Raw genomic sequence first — 23,552 nt, forward strand, 5'->3', positions numbered from 1 at the left:
CTTCTCTAAACCTGAGAGCTGCCCAATGCCACAATAGAAACATTTCTGTGCATAATAGCTGGGATAGGGAGCACTCTTCATATTGTATTTGTGGGTGTTTGTGTACTTTGATCCATGTGGAAACCAGTTTTACACTTTTGATGCTAGAACATCAGTCTACAGCATAATTGGACTAATTACAGTTTTGGGTTTTAGTGTAATTCAGGCATATTGAGATGATAATGAGGAGTTTAACCAAAACATTTGTACAAAAAGAACATGCCTCTGATTGATTGGACAGTTTTTCATAATTGGTATAATTGGTGTATCATTTGTTTCTTGTTCCTTCTATCGGAGTTTTTTGTCACCTGTCACATGTACAGCACAATGCTTGTTCCCTGGCTCTCTCCTCCTCTGTGAACATAACTAAATACAGACCAGTCATACGATACCTTTTAAAGCCTAAAACAAACCCCACAGTCCACATGACAGTAATACTTACAACCTACATAACCATATACCCATTGCACACACATGTAACATTGCACACATACTGTAGGGCTCAACAATTCTTTAAAAAAAATGAGAATCACAACTTCTTTTGTAAGAATTAAGATCAGGATGGACTCAAGATTCTCAGTGAAGGCATTTATATTCTTCTTTAACCAAAACAAATCATTACTATTTGCACTTTTGCATTACTTGTCTGTTAAAGTGTCCCACAAGGAACAGGTGTGTCTGCAATGACTACTGGTGTAATGTTTGATCGAATAAGTACGAACTACAACTGCCCCTCGTCTAGACTCAAACATATCAGAAGCTTTTTCACTTGCACATCTGACGCAACAGATATGCTCTCAAATGATGCACTTCTGTTACGTCATGTAAACAAACCATGTACCGATCAGACTAGAGCTCTAAACTCTTGAAAGGTCAATCTCTGTAAAATGACCTGAGCTTTTCAGGTACTTTAGTTTTCAGTTATTGAATGAGATGAAATTTAAGATGACTTCCTCAAAGGAAGAATGTGAAAGTAATGAAACAAAGGCCATTTTGAGCTGAAAACTTCTCTCAACTATCAGTTGTTATGCTTAACTTCCCATCTTTCTTTCTGTCTCAACATGCATTATGCATCAGTCATTCCTTCCACCTTTGTTGCCTCATTCTTCTCATTCCCTCTTCACCTCTTGAACATGCTGCATAACTCCAACCTTGCTTTCCTTGACACCTAACTTTATGTTTCCCTGAAGTGTGAGGGAATTTCCTGCTGGAAATCAGGAGCAGCGATAATGAGGCCATCAGGGAGATGTGAGAGCTGTTTTGTTTCTATGGAGTGAAGAGAGTGAGCTCGGACTCTACACGACGCTGCTACACGTTACATCTTTTGGACTGTTATCTCTGTACATTGCATTTGCACGTTCTCTGGTTAATATTTTGCACTTTCCTGCACAAAACTATACAGCTCTTTAATTTAAAACTGATATATTATACATATTATCCATAGCATGTTTATATTTTATAATTATGTTTCTTGACTTTTGCAGGAAATAGTAAATGGACTGTACTTATATTTCTCTTTTCTAGTCTTCGACCACTCAAAGCTCTTTAACACTACACGTCATCATTCACCCATTCACACCCTGATGACAGGGCTACCAGGCAAGGTACCACCTGCCATCAGGACTCTAACTAATCATTCACACCCACACATACATCGATGGCACAGCCCTCTGGAGCAATTTGGGGTGAGGTGTCTTGCCCAAGGACACATGGACATGGACTAGCAGAGCCGGGATTGAACCACCGATCCTCTGATTGAAGGACGACCTGTCACCTATCACTGAGCCACAGTGCTTGTTTATATTTCTGTTTTCTATTACTTTCTTTATAGTTATGCACAAAACGCCAAGGGAGAATAAACCTGATTCTGTAAAGAAGGAACAGAGAGCTCCTCCTTCACCTCCTTCTCTCTCTGTCTCTGCTTTGATGCTCACTCCTTACTCATTAGAACACTTCTCCATCTTTTGATCTCTTCACAGCTTTCCCTAACTAATGTCTCTATTGTCATTAATCAGCATAATACTACCAAGAATACTTTTTGCACAATTCTGTGTGTGATGTTGATGACTCTCACTGTCTGAACAAACACTCTGCAGCTTTGAGTGTGTCCTCTGTTATGGATTGAGAGGATTACACACAGAAAGCAACATGTTTCTCCATACAGATCCTCAATGAATTCAGAGGTTAGTGAAGATGGATGGCTTTAATATGAAGGCAGTGCTCTTTTTAACTCTGAGGAACGGCTTGTGAGATGAGTAGAGGGGGGGGGGGGGGGGGAGGGGGTTTTACCCATCTTGTGGGGACGTAAATCTGTTTACACAGTCACGTTGTGTGGACTTGCCTTCCTTATGGGGACAAAATGCACGTCCCGATAATGTAAATCATTACATTTTAAGGTGAAGACTTGGTTTAAGGTTAGTGTTAGGTTAGGGCAGGGGTGTCCAAACTTTTTTTCAAAGAGGGCCAGATTTGATAATGTGAAAATGCCCAAGGGCCAACAGTCCCTGCTGAGATTATTTTAAACAATACAAGTAGCCTTGTAGATAAAATGGGGATGAATTCATATCATTGTATAAAGAGTGACATGAGAAGATCAATCTCATGTCTGTAAGTTAAATCAGCTATAATCACTATTTTTAAAGTGATTAGTGACTCGTCTAAAACATTTAAAAAAGGAATAACTTCAAAAGAATCATTCTATACACTGTAGCTTCTTTACATTCTATTAGAATGTAAAGAAGTTACATTCTGATACAATGTAACTTATTTACATTCTATTAGAATGTAAATAAGTTACATTGTTGCCTTTTCTTTTCTTTTCTTCCCACAAGAACGTAATTTTGTCAGGTTGATAAAAAAGTCACTTTACTTCCTGACATTGTTATTTTACCACAGGGGTGTCCAAACTTTTTTCAAAGAGGGCCAGATTTGACAATGTGAAAATGCCCAAGGGCCAACAGTCCCTGCTGACATTATTTTTAAACAATACAAGTAGCCTATACATACATTGTCATTTAATCATTTTATTTTCAATGACAGCAGATAGCAATGTAACCAAATGTAAGCATTCATGTGTGAACAGACGTAGTGAGGGTAATGAAACGTTGTCTCACATTTAAGTTCAACACACATGAAACAGGCTCACGAAACAAATCAAGTTGTCTCTTAGTATCTGATGATGGCTCTTCAGTGTTACGAGCCAGGCAAACATTAGCAAACTCGGTCTTCTTCTCGGGGCAATTATGTTTTCTGCTATTTTCATAACAGTCTTTGATAAACTCACCTTCCGTAAAAGGTTTGTCATGTTTAGCAGTTACCATGGCCACCTGGTAGCTTACTTTGATGATGTTTTCATGTGAAAAGGACCGCTGCTGTGAGGCCAAGTTATCTTGGAGTTGCTTCACTTTTCTAACTCGGTCGCTCTCTGATAGCTTGTTGTAGCATTAGCATGTTTGGTCTCGTAGTGTCTCTTTACATTATATTCCTTAAACAAGGCAACAGTCTCATGACTAATTAGGCAGACACAGTTGTTTCGGTTTTCGGTGAAAAAGTATTGCGATCTCCACCTCTCCTGGAAGCCGCGGCCCTCGTTATCGACTTTCCTTTTGTTACTTGCCGTAACATGACAGGTCAAGGGTCAGAGCCAATTTCAAACAGCCAGACAGTTACAGAGTGGTGCTGCCACCATGAGGTAAAAAGAGGAATTGCATGTTGAATTTGTATGATTTATTCATTCCGTTTTGACTGTGCTGGCGGGCCATAAATAATGCATTTTAAGACAGAAGGTGCGGGCCATATAAAATCTGACCTCAGGCCGTGATTGGCCCGCGGGCCGGACTTTGGACATGCCTGGGTTAGGGTGAGGGTTAGGCAGGTAGCAGTTGGGTAAGTCTAAATGTAAGTCAACATAAAGTCATAGTCCATGTCTTTGTGTCCTTGTTTGTTCCTTGATTCATTAGTTTTGCTTTTTGTGTGTTTTGTGCGAGAGAATATCTCTGAGTCTGTGATTTAATGAGCAGGTTCTTTGGGTACTTCAGGCTGTATCGCCCAGGGAGGAGAACACACACATGCACAAACGGGGCAAAGCTCTCCAGGCATAATATTGCGCAGTATTGGGGCCTTTTCTTCGGGAAAGCTCTGAGGTTGTGAGCCCGTAACGATGCTTGATAGTAATCCTCTCCTTTTATGCAATGCCGATTTGACCTAATGTGGCAGGCGGATGAGGATGGTGTGTGTACGCTCCAATGCACACAACTCTGATCGTGACGCAAAATATGGGAACTGTGGGTAGGACATGATTATATAAAGATTGAAAAGTGCATTTCAAGCCATAGCAACAGCAGCACATTTGAATCAGGAACACTGCATTTAAACTGAGCCTTTCATCATGACTTTAAAACCTTTGGTTTGGACTTTGATCCTTTCCACTTTTTCTTTCTATTTCTGATTGTAGAGTAGAGATGGTTCAGAAAAAGTATTTTAAAAAAGTGTGTAAAGTAAAATAAGGGCTGCATTAAAGAATAACTGACATAACAGAAAGCTTTTGAAAAATGTGCATCTTAAAATAAATTGAATCTGCCCGTGGGAAGAATTAACCTATAAGAGTCTGTCCAGTCTTGGTTAAAGACTCTGGTCTCTCTCTCTGGTCTCTCTGGTCTCTCTAGTCTCTCTCTCTGGTCTCTCTCTCTGGTCTCTCTAGTCTCTCTAGTCTCTCTCTCTGGTCTCTCTCACTATGGTCTCTCTGGTCTCTCTAGTCTCTCTATCTGGTCTCTCTCTCTGGTCTCTCTAGTCTCTCTCTCTGGTCTCTCTCTCTCTGGTCTCTCTGGTCTCTCTCTCTGGTCTCTCTAGTCTCTCTGGTCTCTAGTCTCTCTGGTCTCTCTGGTCTCTCTCTCTGGTCTCTCTGGTCTCTCTAGTCTCTCGGGTCTCTCTCTCTCTGGTCTCTCTGGTCTCTCTAGTCTCGCTGGTCTCTCTCTCTCTGGTCTCTCTGGTCTCTCTCTCTGGTCTCTCTAGTCTCTCTCTCTCTCTGGTCTCTCTAGTCTCTCTGGTCTGTCTCTCTGGTCTCTCTCTCTCTCTGGTCTCTCTGGTCTCTCTAGTCTCTCTAGTCTCTCACTCGAGTCAGGAAACTTGTCAGAATACATATTTGATTGGCTGAATAGCATCACGTGATGTGATTTACAACGCATGTAATTGGTCAGTGCTGAACAAGTGCCGGAAAGGCTGAAAAAGCTGTGCCGGTTAAAATAGAAGCGCTCCGTCAAAATAAAATCATTTTCAATTACCTATCGGTTTTAGGTCCAGGGTCCGGATACAACGGCGTCTGGGTCTGGATCTCTAGAGTAACAGATATACTGCCATCCGAGATTAGGCATATGTTTACCGTAGCACGTCAGAATGTCAAAGAGAAGGTTTGTTCATGGTTGATGAAGGATAAAGTGAGCTTCATGTCCTTGACTCTGCACTGAAACTCATGCTGGTTGGTCATTGCGACTGCATTAAGAGTGTGTGGATCTGGGGGAATAGTGTGTTAGACCCTCTTGATGAAGTTATGATGAAGTTCTTTGCTGGACTGGACACAGAAGCTCACATATTTATAACTGTTTAAGGGGAAGGAAGAGGCTGCTGTGGCTCAGGGGGTTGTTTTGGGTGGCAAATGAGTTTCCCCACTGGGGATTAATAAAGTTTTTCTAATCTAATGTGCGAGGAGTTCAGTTCTTTCTGTGAATGTGAGAGCTGAGGACATTGATTTTCTCATGTTGTTCCAATTTATCTTGTAGCTTCTGTATTTGACCTTCACTCAGGCCCAATCTCCAAACTCACGGACTTTGAGGCGTGCTCCCGCAAAGTCCGTGAAGGTTTAGGGTTGTCCCACTGCCAAATAGTCGAGTGTTTTGAGGGCTGCTTCGCAGACATTTTGAGCCCAGTATGAACCCTTTCCATAAGTCCACATTTCTGCAGACTTCGGGCAAGGGAATTACCCACAATTCATCGCAATGTGACATTAAACACAAGGTTACTAGTGGAAGCATGGTAACGTCGATGTGTTAGGCATCCCCGACGAGGCCCCAAATTGTTGGGTCAATTTTGATATCCCACTCTGATAACTAAGGAGACAAAAAGCATGGTGGTTTGGTTTGATACTCAAAGCATGGGAAGCTGTTCTCTCTTTATACCTTGGCTTGGTACTTCCCTTCAGATTGCTTCTTTCAATTAGTATCTTGCATGTATTTGTTCAAAAGACAAAGGGTTCATAAGCCTTCTGATCGAAGTTTAGGCAATTAGGCTAAGATTCATTCAAACAAGTTTTATATTGTACAGGATTCAGCATGATCGGATGCATTTCCCTTACAAAGCGGAGTGACAGCAGCTCCTAGACTGAAATATCCAGATCACGGTGGAGGAGTCTGTGATCGGTGTAAGGGGCATAAACACGAGATGAGCTGAGGCTTTTCATACTGCGTTAAATAAAAGGCTGACACACAAACACACAGATAGCGTGCAGGAAGGCTGTGATGAAATAGGAGTACAAAAAGGTTTCATTAATGTCTGTCCTGTTTGGAGCTCTGACACCTATTCTGAGAATTGCTGTCCTTAAATGTTACAAACTGTAGAAAATGATTATTTCATGACTCAGAAATTCAAGAACATATTATGGGACATATAGAGCCCCCATGACTATCTTTTATGAGATGTTTATTAATCGACATCATATAGCTACAGCCATTTGTCATTATCATGATGTGAAACAGCTGATAGCGTGCGGCTCTGCTGTGTGTGCAGAGAGGCCACTACAGAGCAAGCTTCCACCCATTCAGTGACTCAGTCTAGGCCTTGAGTGTCATGCGCTGGCCCTGTCGTGTTTCAGCCAGAGTGTCTGACTAAGCATAACCTGTGGTACATGGTGAGACAGAACAGAAGGAAGAAGAGGGGAAATGCCACTCGGAGGCAGGAATGTAAAGAATGTCAGCTGTGAGTGGACCATCGTGTGCTTCAAATGAGCTGCAGTTTAGAAAGCCGGAGGCTGAGCAGCCAGACATACTGGACTTAATCCACAAGTCCCTCACGTCTACTGTTCAGGTGTGTGAAAAAGACGACACCTCAACCCTTCTTCAAAATAATCAACCACACTCATTTTGCCTAATTTTGTCTTCCTACCTCAAACAACACCCCCCCCTCCCCTCCATTCATCCTCCACTGTTGCCACGGTCACAGTTGTCATGGTAAATCAGAATTCTGTTTGGCCTATACACAGAACCGTCTTTCCCATGATCCTATGGGAAACATTGAGTCTCGGGTCTGAGGACACCATCTGTCTGTTCCTCTCCCCAACCGTTAACTTGGGTGACGTTGTGAGAGGATATGAAGCGATCAGTTTTTTGAATTGACGTCTTCATACAAGGGGGATTTGTTCATCTTTCTGTATACATTTGATACAATGACCTTGTGAATGGTCCTGTAATAAAGTCCTGTTGTAAGCAATGAGACGTTATAACATTCACACAGCTTTTTAGGAAGAGTTGCACATTTTTGAATAGGTCTTCAATTCATGATGTGGATATCATGAATTTAAAGAATCTACACTGAAGAAGTGGAGTGACCAGCACCCATGTGCTTCACAGAATCCTACTTTTAAGGATGGATTGTGAGGAGTGCTGCCTAAGTGATTGTCTTCTTCTTTCTCACGGTGCATTTTGTGTGAACGCCCTGTGGAGTTCCAGAGAATACTGCCCTTTGCGGAGGAGAACCGACTGAATGGCGCTATCAATGGAGGCTCGCGTCAAAGTGCTGCGCGAGTTAAATAAAAATTTAATTTGTGCCAGAGAATATGTGACATTCTGAGTCAGTCCTTGCAGTGCGGGGGATGATTACTTGTAGCTCATGATTGTCGTTAGGCCTTTCTAAATTGGTCTTCAAGGTTGCATAACTTCTCATTCCTATAGTCTGGGTGAAACATATGCCACGCTCTGCTTGCCTTTTATTGACCCAACATCCCTTGAGTATTAAGGAACATACTTTGAAAGAGTAAAGCCTGGTTTACAAGCGATACTCTGCTTTGTTACACCACAAGCTATTCAGAAAAAGTTGGAGGTTGATTCTGATATGATAGTCTACTGTTGGTAATATAGGAATATATGTGTGGGTGCGGAGACTTATCATTCTTTCAATTTCTGGCATGAAATCAATCTCTGCGTTGCTCCATCTGAGTAATATTTTTCCCCAAGGACGTTGAGTTTTGCTTTGCTTTTCCAATCCTGGAAACCAGTGTCTCTTTACTTCAGCCTCTGTCAGCCTTAGGGAGGTGGAATGTTATTAATCCAACCAGAAAAGATGCATTCATAATGCAGCTTTTGTCAGGCAGCACACTGCTCTTCATCAGTTTGATATGGCCTTTCTACTAATATATGATAGGTCTATATATTAAATATTCGTTCATACATTAGTTCAGGATGTCCCCAGTGTCATTTCTAGTTGACATGCATGGGTTCCATAAATAATCCCTGTGAAGGGGTGCCATGGTTTTAAGGTTTGGGAACCACTGCTAGTGCATATGTATGATGATCCATATTGTGAAACAGCAGAACTGTGTAGGAATAAACACAGTTTTCTGCATGTTATTAGCCATGCAATTTTACTTGCTAACATGGTCAGCTAGACATTGGAATAAAGGGTTGGATTCTGATAGTTGGGTTCATATTTGGGATTGGGCTGATGAATTTCTCAATCAATTTCTCCTCTATTTTTTAATAGATATGTTTTATTAGATATTTTACTAGATATATAAGAAGCCAGATAGACAGTAATTTGGACAACTGAGCAGGCCATAGCATTCAGATGCCACTGTAAATTAGCCTAGGCAGGTACAATGTATGTAAGGCTTGGCCAAACAGTTTTGTATTATGTGTGTGTGTGTGTGTGTGTGTGTGTGTGTGTGTGTATATATATATATATATGTATATATATGTATATATATGTATATATATATGTATATATATGTATAATAGTGGGGACTTTTTCCTGATACTGAGTTGCAAATACATGTCTCAATCATCTCAAAACTGGTAAATCTTTCTTTTACTCTTCAATGTCACTATAATCATATGTATATCTCCTTCGTTGTGACTGCTGTGGGTTGAGTACCCCAAATCATTAAGGGATCATTGATTTTACCTGGATTCTCTCCCAAGTGGACGTTGCTAACAGTTGTACCTCTGGAGATTTTATTGAGAGGATGTTTGTGTGAGTTTTAAGCCTATTATATGTACTAAATGCATCGCACCTCTAGAAACTAGTTCACTGGTAATCAGCAGGGACAAAAGCCTTGCTTTTTTGCAAACAAAACTCTTTCACGTAAGTCAGGCAAATGCAGAGTCCTCAGAGTCTGATTCCTCTTTGTCATTCTGTCTCTTGGCTCCTCAATCCTCAGCAGAACAGAGCAAATATAGAAAAGGGAAAGGGAGTAGAGAGCAAAGGGACTGAGATGCAGAGATGAAAAAGACTAGACAAAGTGTGAGGAAGACAGAATATGTGTAGAATTCCTGTGAGATCTCTTCCTTCCCCGTTTCTGCGATGCTTTGAAAGGTCTGCTCAAAGGAAACATCTCAAAGTTATGGGGTGTTGAGTGGATTCTCCGTGCTTTCCTTTCACTACCTGCCTGTCTGATCCCCCTCTTATTCTCTTAGGCTCCTTTAGTTTCTACCTCAGGCTAATGAACAGAGCTGTGGGGTCTGGGAGGACAGTTCATACATGACATTTTCTGAAAGGCTGGATCAACTAAAGTGTGTGAATGGATGGTGACTTTGAAGACTTTGTTACAAAAAGTGCAGGAATGCAGACAAATAGAAATTAAACTGAATGTTAATCAATGACAAAAATACTGAGTGGTCACAGATAAATAATCTGAATGTCGAGGTTTCAAAGGGTCTAGGGCCTGATTTGTCAATGTAAGAGAATTGTGATGGCGTGGACTGACTTGTGAACATAAGACATTTCAAACCAGTAAGAATAATTGGTGATTTCTAATCTGATGCAGCCAGGTATTTATTAAGAATAAGTCTGTGGTTGTCAACACATCCCATGAAAACACCAAAACCAACAATGTGTTCGTCAAAACATTCTGACTTCCTGTTTGTGGCTCTCAGCTCCAAGCCCATTGGTTCCTACTGAAGATGTAAATCTTTAAAAACATCAAGCAAATATAGAGTTTCCTTTTTTTCAAAAGGCTCAGTAATTTCATAAAAGAGCTTACTGTAGTTTTTATCAAACGTTACTCAAACATTTTCATTTGTTCGGTACTATTTTCAGCAGCGGATTAATCCACATTTGGTGCTCCAGTGAGTATTTGGGGCAGCAAGACATTATACGTGGGATTGAGTCAAAATAATCTACAGTGTTCATGTTAAGGAAGGAGCATGTCACCCAGTGCAACGATGTCCCTTAGTGATGTGTTTATGGACAACTATGGAGCTCTGTGCCACAGATGAAGACGATGGGTCAGACCTCACTTTTTAGTCAGGTACTGAGGTGAGTACCAGAAGATGGTGTTTGGTACTCACCCCATTCCTTGCTGTCCTCTGTGTCTCACCCACTGTCCTCCGCTTCAGCTTCCGGCACGGTACATGATGAAGATGCACCTCCCAGTCGCTGGTTGAACCTCTGATTAGCCTTCTCCATCAACAGATGCTTTGTGTCAAATGTCTCTGTGGCCTCATACTTCTGAAGAATGGTGCACATCATTGTGTTGCCACAACAGTGGAGGTAACGCCAAGTTGGATGATCAGGAACAAAAAAATGATCGCTTTACTTTAGGGAGTCATGTTTCTAATGAAATCTTTAAATTTGTCTTGTTCTTGTCAGCATCAGCATTAGAACAGAAGCCCCTTTCACACAGATGGATGATTTCAGAAAGCACGCTGGCGTCTGGTGTAATATACAATGCGTGCGTCAGGCAGCGACTTGCATCCGTCCATACCATCCGTGTTATATGCTGGTTAATGTCCTCTGCTCGGAGGGTAAGGAGCTCCCGCACTTCGTTGTCTCCCCAATTTGCTGTCATTCACGGTTGCTGTAGTTTAGCTGCTGACTGCTGCCTGGTGGTTGGGGCACACAAGTGAGATATAATTAAGACTTTACAATCTGTACACATGTGACATCCTCTGTCCCGGAACCCTCACATCAGAACAGGAAGAACTCTCCCAAAAAAAACCTTAACGGGGAGAAAAGAGGGAGAGACCTTAGAGAGCAACAGAGGAGGATCCTCTATCAGGATGGACAGAAGTGTGATAGATGTCATGTGTACAGAATGAACAACATAACAGAGTTACAACACATTCAATGTATATGACATAACCACGACAGGAGGCAAGACCAGGTCCAGTTATAACCAGGACCCACGGAAACCTGCGAGGTGAGAAAGCAGAGAGACTCTGGTGAAGAAGCAGAGTTAGTAATGAGCATTAATGGGACATGAATTCATACAGAAAGAGAGAGAGAAGAGGAGAGAGGAGCTCAGTGCATCCTGACACAGACGCCAGCCTCGGCTCTGTGACTACCTCTGCTACCTGCTCAGTAGAGGAACAACTCTGTCCCCCTATTCTGCCTCCAAACCTTTCATACCTGTGAGGGCTTTGCTCTGGTTTACACTGTAGAAAATAGAGTTTTGTGTGTTTACAATCACAAAACTCTACAAAAGACAGCATGTTTGTTTAGAAAGCCCTTCTGACTGGAGGACTGCGCGAGTGTTGACTTAAGCCCACAGAAAAAGTCTGACTGATCTTCTGTATGTCTGTGTGTCCCTCAGTCACCTGTCTGGCTCCAGATTCAGGGACCTCCACCACATCTGCAGCCCCTTCATCAAGCGAGCCTGCCTCATCTCTGGCTATGTGAGTTCTTTTTCACCTTTACATTAAAAAGTACCAGACTGGTGGCTCTGCATGCAAGTCAATTGCCTACCAATTGTAAATACTTACCTTTACTGTTGGCCATTTTCCAAAGTAGAACATAGATGTTAAGATCGATACATAGTGGGATATGTTCTTTCTACAGTTTTGTTTATAATTTTTGGGGAGTTGCATATTAATACAGCTGAAAATGATGACTGTTTGGAAAACAGTTGCTAAATATTACATATAAATGTTGTGGTGGCACTCCCCTGACTACTGGTGGCACTCCCCTAACTACTGGTGGCACTCCTCTGACTACTGGTGGCACTCCTCTGACTACTGGTGGCACTCCCCTGACTACTGGTGGCACTCCCCTGACTACTGGTGGCACTCCCCTGACTACTGGTGGCACTCCCCTGACTACTGGTGGCACTCCTCTGACTACTGGTGGCACTCCTCTGACTACTGGTGGCACTCCCCTGACTAGTGGTGGCACTCCACTGACAACTATTGTCACTGGCAGCTTGTGGTACCTACTGACACCTACATATAAGCAGAGGAAGAGTGAAGATATTTTCAGACATGTATTTTTGGATTGGACATTTTATGGGTTTTCATTTTAAAACGTTTTTATATACTTTTAAATGATAATAAAACGGATGATTCATTTTCATTATTTTAGCCGATTGTTGTAAATGACTATAAAAGTAATAATTTGGAAAGAGTGTATTATGGTCCCTTTTGTTTCAAAACCAACAAAATCCTTCTTAAATAAAATGAAACAAAAAAGTACAACGTGGTTACTCTCAGGATGTAAACAGAGAACGGGTGGATTAGGTGACTCAACTAAAATCCATACTATGATGATAAAACTGATTTACGGCAGCTGACAACAATAGGTGTTCTCAGGAAATGTGACTCTGCCCACTCAGCTCGGCAGCTTCTTGACGGGTGCAGAACGGGTGCCGTTCGCTTGCTACTGTTGTGACGCCTGACTGACGCCTGGCTGACGCCTGACTGACGCCTGACTGACGCCTGACTGACGCTTGCCACAGACTAGTCACTGCGGTGCCAGTGCCACAAGGAGGATCTCGGCCTTGCTGCAGAAAGCTCAGTGAGACCGTTGGATACGTTCAAAATAAACTACGAAATTAATGAAATAAAATAATCAATAAAATAAAAATAGAAATAGAAATAGAAATGTTTATATATATATATATATATATATATATATATATATATACACATACATATATATATATATATATATATATATATATACACATACATACTGCATATATACATACACACACACACATACATATACAGTTGCACTGTAACCCCCACCGCAAATCAGGTCCATCCGCAAAATCTACAACCCCCAGCCGCTCCCAGTAAACAACCCAAATAGCTCAACACAACCAATGCCACAAGCGGTCTCCCCAAATCCAACACAAAGTAACACCACCAATGAACACCGCAGTCCCAAAACCACTCAACTGTAGATGGCGGTTGGCTCGCCCCTAGTTTAGAGAAACGGGCAGGAGTACCAACAGGAGAGCAAAGTAACATACCGCTGTTGACAGTGTATTGCTTTGCTAATTTGTCAATTCTTTGGCAACAGTTGGCCTAGTATGCCTGTTGAGAAACCAATTGGAGGACAGAGTATTGGAAAGTGTGAAAGATAGACGATTGGATATTCTATATGGCTTTAAAAAGTTATTTATCTTTAGTAAAGGTCATTAGGTACCCTATCTTTAAGAGTATTGAGACCCTAAACCAAGGTGATGGCTTGATCCTCATCCGTAAATAGTTGAGTCTCAAGGTTTGTTAGATATGTTAATGCAGAACGTGGGACTGGACGGTGAATTAGTAGGAAAATATGTGTTGGTGTTGGCTTTGATGGTGTTGCCATTCTCTCCCTAGGCTGGTCTTAAATGCGTTGACTGAGGAGGCACTAACTGTTCCTTGACTCAGGCTGTTCCATACTGGTGTTGTTCTACTTGAGAAAAAAGGTTTCCGTGGACCAGACTGGTGTTGTACCTGTAGTTTCAGATCGTGACCTCTTGTATTGGTGCTGAGGGATTTTTTGAACATACTATTGCCACATACTTCACAACTTCTGTCAGACTGTACGCTGTCAATTCCTGTCAGTATTTTAAAAGTTTGGACCATGTCGGCTCGTTTACGTCGAAATTCCAGCGTTTGCAAGTTGAGGCTGGCAAGTCTTTCTGGGTATGAGAAATTTGAGAGGCCGTGCACTAGTCTAGTTGCGCGTCTCTGAACTTGTTCCAGGGCGTCTTTGTCCCGCTTGAGTTTGGGCGACCAGACGACTGAGGCGTACTCGAGGTGAGGACGTACCAAGGATTTGTACAGGTGGAGAAATGATGTTTGATCCAAGGACTTGAACGTGTGTTTGATTGCTCCTAACACTCGGTTGGCCTTGGATACCTGGGTTTGGATGTGCCTGGAGAATGAGAGGTTGCGGTCGATAATTACACCCAAGTCTTTCTCTTCTTGTGTGATTTGAAACTGGTGGGTTGTGCCATCGTTGTTCCTCATTGTGTGTGCGTTGCGGGTTAGTGTTCCCGAGGTGCATTGTTTTGCATTTATCTGGGTGAAATAACATGCACATTGTTTGGGCCCAAGATTGGAGATGGTCCAAGTCACACTGAAGACTGGAGTGCTGCGTCATGTAGCTGTGATATGACTTCAAAGATCTTAGTGTCGTCGGCAAACATCAGGACAAAGTTGTTGAGGAAATCCGGTATATCAGCCACAAATAGTACAAACAGCAAAGGGCCAAGTACTGAGCCTTGAGGTACCCCGCTGTTGACGCTTGCAAAATCAGAGAATTGTCCATTTACCACTACTCGTTGTCTGCGATTGGTAAGGAAGTTACGGATCCATTGAAGTATGTTGTCTTGGATGCCAAAGGTTGAAAGTTGAAGTCTCTCGTGTGGAACCGTATCAAAGGCCTTAGCGTAGTCTAGGAAGAGAATATCGACTGGAAGCTTGTGACTAAGGGCTTCAGTCCAGATGTCGATTGCTTCCAGTAGATTAGTAACTGTTGATCTGCCGGATGTGAAGCCGTGCTCCCTGATGTCTTCAGCAATCAGTCTTTCCATGAGTTTGCACACTACTGACGTAAGTGAAACGGGCCTGTAGTTTGCTGGGTCAGACTTGTCGCCTTTTTTGAAGATGGGGGTTACTGTTGCCGTTTTCCACTGTACGGGTACCTCGCCGCTGGCTAGGCTTGTGTTGAACAGGCTACACAATGGTGAAACAAGGATATCAGCCATTTCCTTAAGTAATCGGTTGTGGATCTGGTCAGGCCCCGGGGATTTGTCTGTTCTGATGGATCTGAGCTTTTTGAGTATCCTGTCCTCTGTAATCGAAATCCGCAGGTCTGAGGTCAGCAGCTTTGATGTGAAAGTTGGCATGGTGGTGGTATCCTCTCTGGTGAAAATACCTGAGTATTGGTCGTTTAGAATATTGGCTTTGCTCTTGTCGTCGCTGTTGTAGGTTCCATCCTTGTTCTTCAGATCCGCGATATTTGGTCTAATTGTTCTGCGGCTGTTTACATAGTTCCAGAAGGCTTTGCTGTTGGTGCGTGAGTTTTTTGCCAGCTTGTGCTCAAAGTCCCGTCTAGCCTTTCTTGCCGCATGAGTCACCTTGTTCCTTGCTGTGATGTACAGTATGTCTGGTAGTCCTGGCCGTCTTTGGTATTTAGGTATCGTATCCAGGTGTGGTATTTTCTCTTTACCTTTTGTAGAGCCTGTTTGTTCAACCACAGTGGTTTTTTCTTCCTTGTCGTGTCCAGGTTGGTCGCCTTCAGGGGGATACACTTCACCATGGCATCATGGATGGTTTGTTCCAGTATGTTGGCAATTTCCTGGGTGCTTTTCCCCATTAGCTTGTCTTCCCAGTTGATGTCAAGCATGAACTTGGATATAATTACCAGACTAGGGTTTCTGTCTGAGGAAAGGGAGAGTAGATAAAGGATTTTTCCGCAGCACTGAACTTTCAAGTTAAAGCTTGGGTCAGTAATACGCTTTAAAAACATGTTTTGTTATTTTTGTTGAAATTGTCTTTACATCCTGACAACAAACAACTCAAATGCTCTGACAAACAATAAAAAGCAGGTATGTCTGTAATAAGCCCATCCAATCATTTTATTAGACCTGGATCAAATCATTGACTGGCTACCTGCCTGTGCACTGATTGCTCATCACTGGAGTCTTCCACAAGCTGCTATCTTGAAAGCTGTAAGTACTAACAGTAGCCATGTTTGTCGTTCAGGCACAGGACTGAAATGTAAGGGCAAGGGCTTTACACCCTGTAAACAGGAAACTAATGGTGAATTGTAACTGTACTCACATGTTGCCCCTCCCTCCTCCAGGTGGTGATCATCATGTCACTCAGGCTGTGGCTGATGGGAGGATCCATGCCCCTCTTCTCTGAACAGGACAACCCCGCCTCCTTCTCACCACACCTGACTACCAGGTCAGTGACACACAAGCACGCAGACACAAAAACAACGCAACAGACGAAAAGAAAGCTGATGTTTTTATTTTTATTTTTTTTCTTCAGATAACATTTGTTTCAATGTGAAAATAACAGAATGTGTCAATTCACATTCATCTATTTGTGAGTCATAAATATACAATGGCACTTTGACATCAGCCTTGTAGTGTATTTGGCTTTCAGGAGTCTAAAACTACTAAGAATTGTATAATACAATGATACAGTTACTATCACTATTAGTATGTATTTTGATTAAATGACAAAGCATAGATCTGAGAAACGTTTTTTCACTATCATTATAATCAATAACAATATCCAACAAATGGCACAAGATAGGTGCTGGAACGTATTGTGTTAATTGATTAGTCAGTTGACAGAAATGAACCAGGATTTCATTAAATACTTTCTTTTAGTAATGAACACAATTAAATGACAAACATTTTAGGTGTAAGCTTTTCCTAATCCAATCAGGAGAGACTTCATTTACAGTGAAACATCATTTAGTTACATGTGCATAATAACATGAATAGTGAGTCTTTGGAGATGAGACTCCATCCTGGTGTTGTATACTAAATGAATATTCCCCAGTATATTAAATATGAAATGACCATGTTGCAAAGTGTGTAACACCACTTACCAAAATACAATGAATAGGAATTTTGCAGAAGCTATGAAGAATAGAATTGAGCAGAATATAGCAAATATGAAGCAAATGCAGGCCAATGAAAATGTAGTTTTAGCATACGACAAATAGGCAAGCATCTATCGGAACATGATGAATATGAATCAGTTACCCGAATGCAATGAATTTGAGAAATAAAAAAAAACACACGTAAAACCAATGAATATGTTGTATCATAACTGAGCCGTGATATGAAAATTGCTGGCAAGATCTGAATGATTTGATACGGCCCGGATTACATGAATTGAATGCAGAGTTCGCTATGAACAGGACATCAGAATCAGAACTGTTTATTGCTGTTTATAGTACGTCACACATACAAGGAATTTAACGAGGTGAATGGTGCATAACAATAAACACAGTGCAATAATATGAGACATAATAATAAAGTATGTTAAACAAACAAACAAACAAATAATAGTAAAGTGGCAAGTTTATTTTAATAAAAAAAGATGTGCAAGGGTGTGTAACAGTAGGAAATTGTCCTGGGGATGACAGAGTCAGTGGGGGTCCCAGGCTTTACTTATGAGCCCGACTGTAGACGGGAAGAAACTGTTCGTGTGGTGTGAGGTCTTGGTCCTGATGGACCGCAGCCTCCTGCCAGATGGAAGGGACTCGGAACAGTTTGTGTCCAGGCTGAGAGGGGTCGGCTACAATCTTTCTTGCTCGCTTCAGGGTTCTTGAAGCGAACAAGTCCTGGAGGGACGGCAGATTGCAGCCAATCACCCTCTCAGCAGAGCGAATGATGCGCTGCAGTCTAGGGTTAACCCTAACATGGGTTCATAAAATGGTTAACCCTAACAGCATATCATTTTGTCAGTTAATAGCAGAGCATCAGAGAAAAATAGCTTGTCTCTCCCTCGGCCACCTGGGAAATTTATAGCGGATTCCCATATCGCTGTCCTTCCTGCTTCACCTTCATTTTTGTCTCTCATTATTTCTGCTCCCTGATGTCTGGCTGAGCCTCCAGTATTCCCTCACCGCCTCTCTGTGTGACTGTCTGTCAGTGTGTCCTCGCTCCAGCCATCCTGCTCTATTCTTGGCCGTTCGACATTAACAGTGTGCAGGTAGAAAAATGAAATAGCTTTTTAAAGCTGATCATGAGGTCCTTGTTCTGGGGCATCTACTATTCAACCTGTATACTTTATGCTAGATCATGCAAGACAGTAAGATTGCATATGGCTTTGCAGATGACACTGATTTACTTAGCTCGCTCCCCAAATTACTACGGTGCCCACTGTGCCAGTAGCCTGCTTACAACAGTCAACAATTAAAGACAATACAGAAAATATAGTCGCAAGCAGCCGTTATTAGTTTAGGTCCGTTTTTGCTCAACAGAAGGAAAGCAGCTCAATTGCCAAAAGCAAATCCGCAGGAGGCAGCAAGCGGTCATTAGGGGCTTGAACCCTAATAACTTGGTTTGGCAACAAGGAGAAACGACTGAAATGTATTGCTTGGTTTGATTCCAGAGCTATAGACAATAGCTCAGGTTAGCCTCACCAGACAGGTAGAGCGGGTCGTCCCTCAATCAGAAGCTCCACCAGTCACTTAACCCCAAATTGCTCTCGAAGGCTGTGCAATCAGTGAATTGGTGTGAATTATTAGATAGTCCTGATGGGCAGGTGGCACCTTGCCTGGTAGCCCTGTCATCAGTGTGTGAATGGGTGAATGATGACGTGTAGTGTTAAAGAGCTTTGAGCGGTCAGAAGACTAGAAAAGAGAAATACAAGTACAGTCCATTTACCATGAACAGTCACTTTTATGATCCATTGTACCTCTACTAGTAGTAGTGTATGATCAGTGTTTATTTTCCGTACGTTTTATTTGATTCATGTGTTACATTTACCAGAATCTTTGATGTATTCGATTCATGTTTGTTTTCATTAATAATAAAACTTTCTATAGAGGCACAGTTTGTCCCTTAGATGGGAGTATCAGTAGGAGTTATCCAGCTCTGCTCTGATTGGTCCTGTGTGTGTGTGTGTGTGTGTGTGTGTGTGTGTGTGTGTGTGTGTGTGTGTGTGTGTGTGTGTGTGTGTGTGTGTGTGTGTGTGTGTGTGTGTGTGTGTGTGTGTGTGTGTGTGTGTGTGTGTGTGTGTGTGTGTGTGTGTGTGTGTGTGAGAGCGCAAGACAAGTCTTTGTATGCCTATTGACACTAGCCTCTGTTTATACCCGTCTCTCTCTCCAACAGTAACTGGCAAATGGACTGTACTTGTATAGCACTTTTCTGCTCTTCCGACTACTCAACATGCACTGATGGCAGGGGCTACCATGCAAGGTGCCACCTGCCATCAGAACTATTTACCATTCATACCCATTTATGCACCGATGGCACAGGTCTTGCCCAACATCGACCTGGACTAGACACAGTCTAGTCCATGTCGATGTTGGGCCACATGCAGAGGGTCCAGTGAGGATTTAACCTGCGGTTGGAGGTGGGCCAAGACCAGCCTCTCCAGCACCTTCATCACATGTGATGTGAGGGCAACTGGTCGGTAGTCGTTGAGGCCAGATGGAGTCGTCTTCTTAGGTACAGGGACCAGGCACGACGTCTTCCACAGCACCGGGACTTCCTCCTGCTTCAGGCTCAGGTTGTAGAGGTGTTGCAGGACATCAGACAGCTGGATGGCGCAGGTCTTCAGGACCCTGGGGCTGATGCCATCAGGTCCTTCAGCCTTGCCTTGCTGGAGTCTCTCCAGCTGTCTTCTCACCTGGCCAGTCGTCACAGAGAGGGGGGAGGGAGGGTGGTCATGGTGTCAGTGGTGGAAGAGCCCTTTGATGTTGAGGGCTCTTTGTCCATGCAGCTCACCAGGGGGGACAGAGGGTTCGTTTTTCAATTCAATTCAATTTATTTTGTACAGCCCAAAATCACAAATTTGTCTCAGAGGGCTTTACAATCTGTACAGCGTGTGTGTGTGTGTGTGTGTGTCTGTGTGTGTGTGCCTCTGTCTGTGTGTGTGTGTGTGTGTGTGTGTGTGTGTCTCTGTGTGTGTCTCTGTGTGTGTGTGTGTCTCTGTGTGTGTCTGTCTGTGTCTCTGTGTGCCTGCCTGCCGTTGGGCTTACTGAAGTAACCCACGTTGCTCGTGCTCTCTCTCTTTCTGACCCTTACTCATTCCACCTCCTTCCTCAGACCAGCTGCCACTCTGTCCGACCCCCGGCTGTCTTAACCACAGCAGATAGCTGCCGCCCTGAGGACAGATAGCTGCCGCCCTGAGGACAGATCGCTACTCTAGACAGCGATGCAGGTCTTGAACCTACTGAGAGACAGAGACAGAAAAAGACAACAAGTTTAAGGCAAATTGATCTGCAACATTACAAGGTTGTATCATTAGATACGCACGGTGGATTGGGCTCTAAATGTCAGGTTAGAGAATGACTTCATATCGATATTCAACTTTGGGCATCCTCCTGTTGGTTTGTTTCTGTAAATTTTAGTATTGAGATAAACAGAATGGGTTTCAGGGGAGAGCCCAGACTAAGAGCGGTTCAAAACGACCCTAATGATAAGCAGCCCACGGACTATAGTCACCTCGCCCGGACCAGGGAAACCGGGGCACCCTCCCGGAGCCAGACCCAGGAGGGGAGCTCGTAGGCGAGCGTCTGGTGGCCGGGCCTTTGCCCATGGGGCCCGGTCGGGCTCAGCCCGAATAAACACCATGGAGCAGCCACCCTGTGGACCCACCACCCGCAGGGACAAGCATAGGGGTCGGGTGCTATGCAGAACGGGCGGTGGGTCGGGCGGGAGGCCCGGTCATGCCGATCGCCGGCGGCATAGACTAGCTCTAGGGACGTGGAACGTCACCTCGGTAGCGGGGAAAGAGCCGGATCTGGTGCAGGAGGTGGAGCGATACCAGCTAGAAATAGTTGGACTCACCTCCACACACAGCGTTGGCTCTGGAACCAAGCTCCTGGAGAGGGGTTGGACTTTGTCCTTTTCCGGAGTTGCCCAGGGTGAGAGGCGCCGGGCGGGAGTGGGGATACTCACGAGCCCCCGGCTGAGCGCCGCTGTGTTGGAGTTCTCCCCGGAGAGCGAGAGGGTCGCCTCCATGCGCCTACGGGTTGCGGGGAGCAAGGCTCTGACTGTGGTTTGTGCTTATGCACCAAACAGCAGTTCGGAGTATCCGGCCTTCTTGGAGTCGGTGGGAGGGGTCCTGGAAAGGGCGCCGCCTACCGACTCCATAGTTCTCCTGGGGGACTTCAACGCTCACGTGGGTAATGACGGAGAAACCTGGCGGGGGGTGATTGGGAGGAACGGCTTGCCCGATCTGAACCCGAATGGTGTTTCGTTATTGGACTTCTGTGCTTGCCACGGTTTGGCCATAACGAACACTATGTTCGAACATAAGGTGGCTCATAAGTGTACTTGGTAGCAGAACACCTAAGGCCGGAGATCAATGATCGACTTTGTAATCGTATCATTTGATTTGCGGCCGTATGTCTTGGACACTCGGGTGAAGAGAGGAGCAGAGCTGTCAACTGATCACCACCTGGTGGTGAGTTGGATCAGATGGCAGGGGAACCGGTTGGAAAGACCCGGCAAGCCCAAACGTGTAGTGAGGGTAAACTGGGAACGTCTGGCGGAGGACCCTGTCCGGGAGGTCTTTAACTCCCACCTCCGGAAGAACTTCTCACACATCCCGAGGGAGGTTGGGGACACGGAATCCGAGTGGACCATGTTCAAAGCCTCTATTGTGGACGCGGCCGCTAGGAGCTGTGGCCGGAAGGTCATCGGTGCCTGTCGTGGTGGCAACCCGAGAACCCGGTGGTGGACACCGGAGGTGAGGGAAGCCGTCAAGCTGAAGAAGGAGACCTTCAAGGCCTGGTTGGCCCAGGGGTCTCCTGAAGCAGGTGACAGGTATCGGCAGGCCAGAAGGGCTGCAGCTGCGGTGGTCGCGAATGCTAAAACTCGGGCATGGGAGGAGTTCGGGGAGGCCATGGAGAAGGACTTTCGGTTGGCCTCAAGGAGGTTCTGGCAAACCATCCGACGGCTCAGGAAGGGAAAGCAGGGCTTACCCCAGGCTGTTCTCAGCAGGGGGGGGGGACTGCTAACCCGGACGGAGGACATCATCGGGCGGTGGAAAGAGCACTTTGAGGAACTCCTAAACCCGACCAACATGTCCTCTGCAGAGGAGGCAGCGCCTGAGGACCTAGGGGGAGGCTCACCCATATCCCTGGCAGAGGTCGCTGAGGTAGTTAAAAAGCTCCTTGGTAGCAAGGCGCCGGGGGTGGATGAGATCCGCCCTGAGATGCTGAAGGCGCTGGACATAGTTGGGCTGTCCTGGCTGACACGCCTCTTCAATGTCGCATGGGGGTCGGGATCAGTGCCCATGGAATGGCAGACCGGGGTGGTGCTTCCCATCTTCAAAAAGGGGGACCGGAGAGTGTGCTCGAATTACCGGGGTATCACACTACTCAGCCTCCCGGGGAAGGCTTATGCCAGGGTGCTGGAAAGGAGGCTCCGACCGCTTGTCGAACCTCAGATTCAAGAGGAGCAGTGTGGATTCCGTCCCGGCCGTGGAACAGTGGACCAGCTCTTTACCCTCGCAAGACTACTGGAGGGGCTCTGGGAGTTTGCCCAACCAGTCTACTGCTTTGTGGACTTGGAGAAGGCTTTCGACCGGGTCCCTCGGGGGGTCTTGTGGGGGGTGCTGCGGGAGTATGGGGTGCCGGACCCGTTACAACGGGCGATCCGGTCTCTGTACGACTGCAGTAGGAGCTGTGTCCGCATTCTCGGCAATAAGTCAGACACGTTCCCGGTGGGTGTTGGCCTCCGCCAGGGCTGCCCTTTGTCACCGGTCCTGTTCGTGATTTTCATGGACAGGATATCTAGGCGCAGCCTGGGGGCGGAGAACGTCAGTTTCGGGGCTGTCGGGATCGCCTCTCTGCTGTTTGCGGATGATGTGGTCCTGTTTCCAAATCTGAGGCCATGGTTCTCTGCCGGAAACCGGTGGATTGCTCCCTCCAGGTGGGGACGGAGTGCCTACCTCAAGCGAAGGAGTTCAAGTATCTCGGGGTCTTGTTCACGAGTGAGGGTAAGATGGAGCGGGAGATCGACAGATGGATTGGTGCAGCTGCAGCAGTAAAGCAGGCGCTGCACCGGACCGTCTTGGTGAAGAGGGAGCTGAGCCGGAAGGCGAAGCTCTCAATTTACCACTCGGTCTACCTTCCTACCCTCACCTATGGTCACGAGCTCTGGGTCGTGACCGAAAGGACAAGGTCGCGGCTACAAGCGGCCGAAATGAGTTTCCTCCGTAGGGTGGCCGGGCTCAGCCTTAGAGATAGGGTAAGGAGCTCGGTCATCAGGAGGGAGCTTGGAGTCGAGCCGCTACTCCTTCGCGTCGAAAGGAGTCAGCTGAGGTGGTTCGGGCATCTAATTAGGATGCCTCCTGGACGCCTCCCACTGGAGGTTTTCCAGGCACGTCCAACTG

The 23,552-nt window shown here is 44.8% G+C and overlaps 1 protein-coding gene across 1 annotated transcript in view; it reads left to right on the plus strand.

The window, feature by feature from the left end:
• The window catches only part of tmtc1 (transmembrane O-mannosyltransferase targeting cadherins 1), a 92,750-nt gene that overhangs the window by 32,050 nt on the left and 37,148 nt on the right, over nucleotides 1-23,552 (plus strand). The window contains exons 5-6 of the mRNA XM_076076069.1: nucleotides 11,834-11,915; nucleotides 16,318-16,421. Of these exons, the coding sequence (XP_075932184.1) occupies nucleotides 11,834-11,915; nucleotides 16,318-16,421 (186 nt within the window). The remainder of the gene's footprint in view (nucleotides 1-11,833; nucleotides 11,916-16,317; nucleotides 16,422-23,552) is intronic.

The sequence above is a fragment of the Anarhichas minor genome, unplaced genomic scaffold (assembly GCF_050575085.1).
Source record: "Anarhichas minor isolate MPS153535 unplaced genomic scaffold, ASM5057508v1 ptg000055l, whole genome shotgun sequence".
Classification (NCBI taxonomy): domain Eukaryota; kingdom Metazoa; phylum Chordata; class Actinopteri; order Perciformes; family Anarhichadidae; genus Anarhichas; species Anarhichas minor.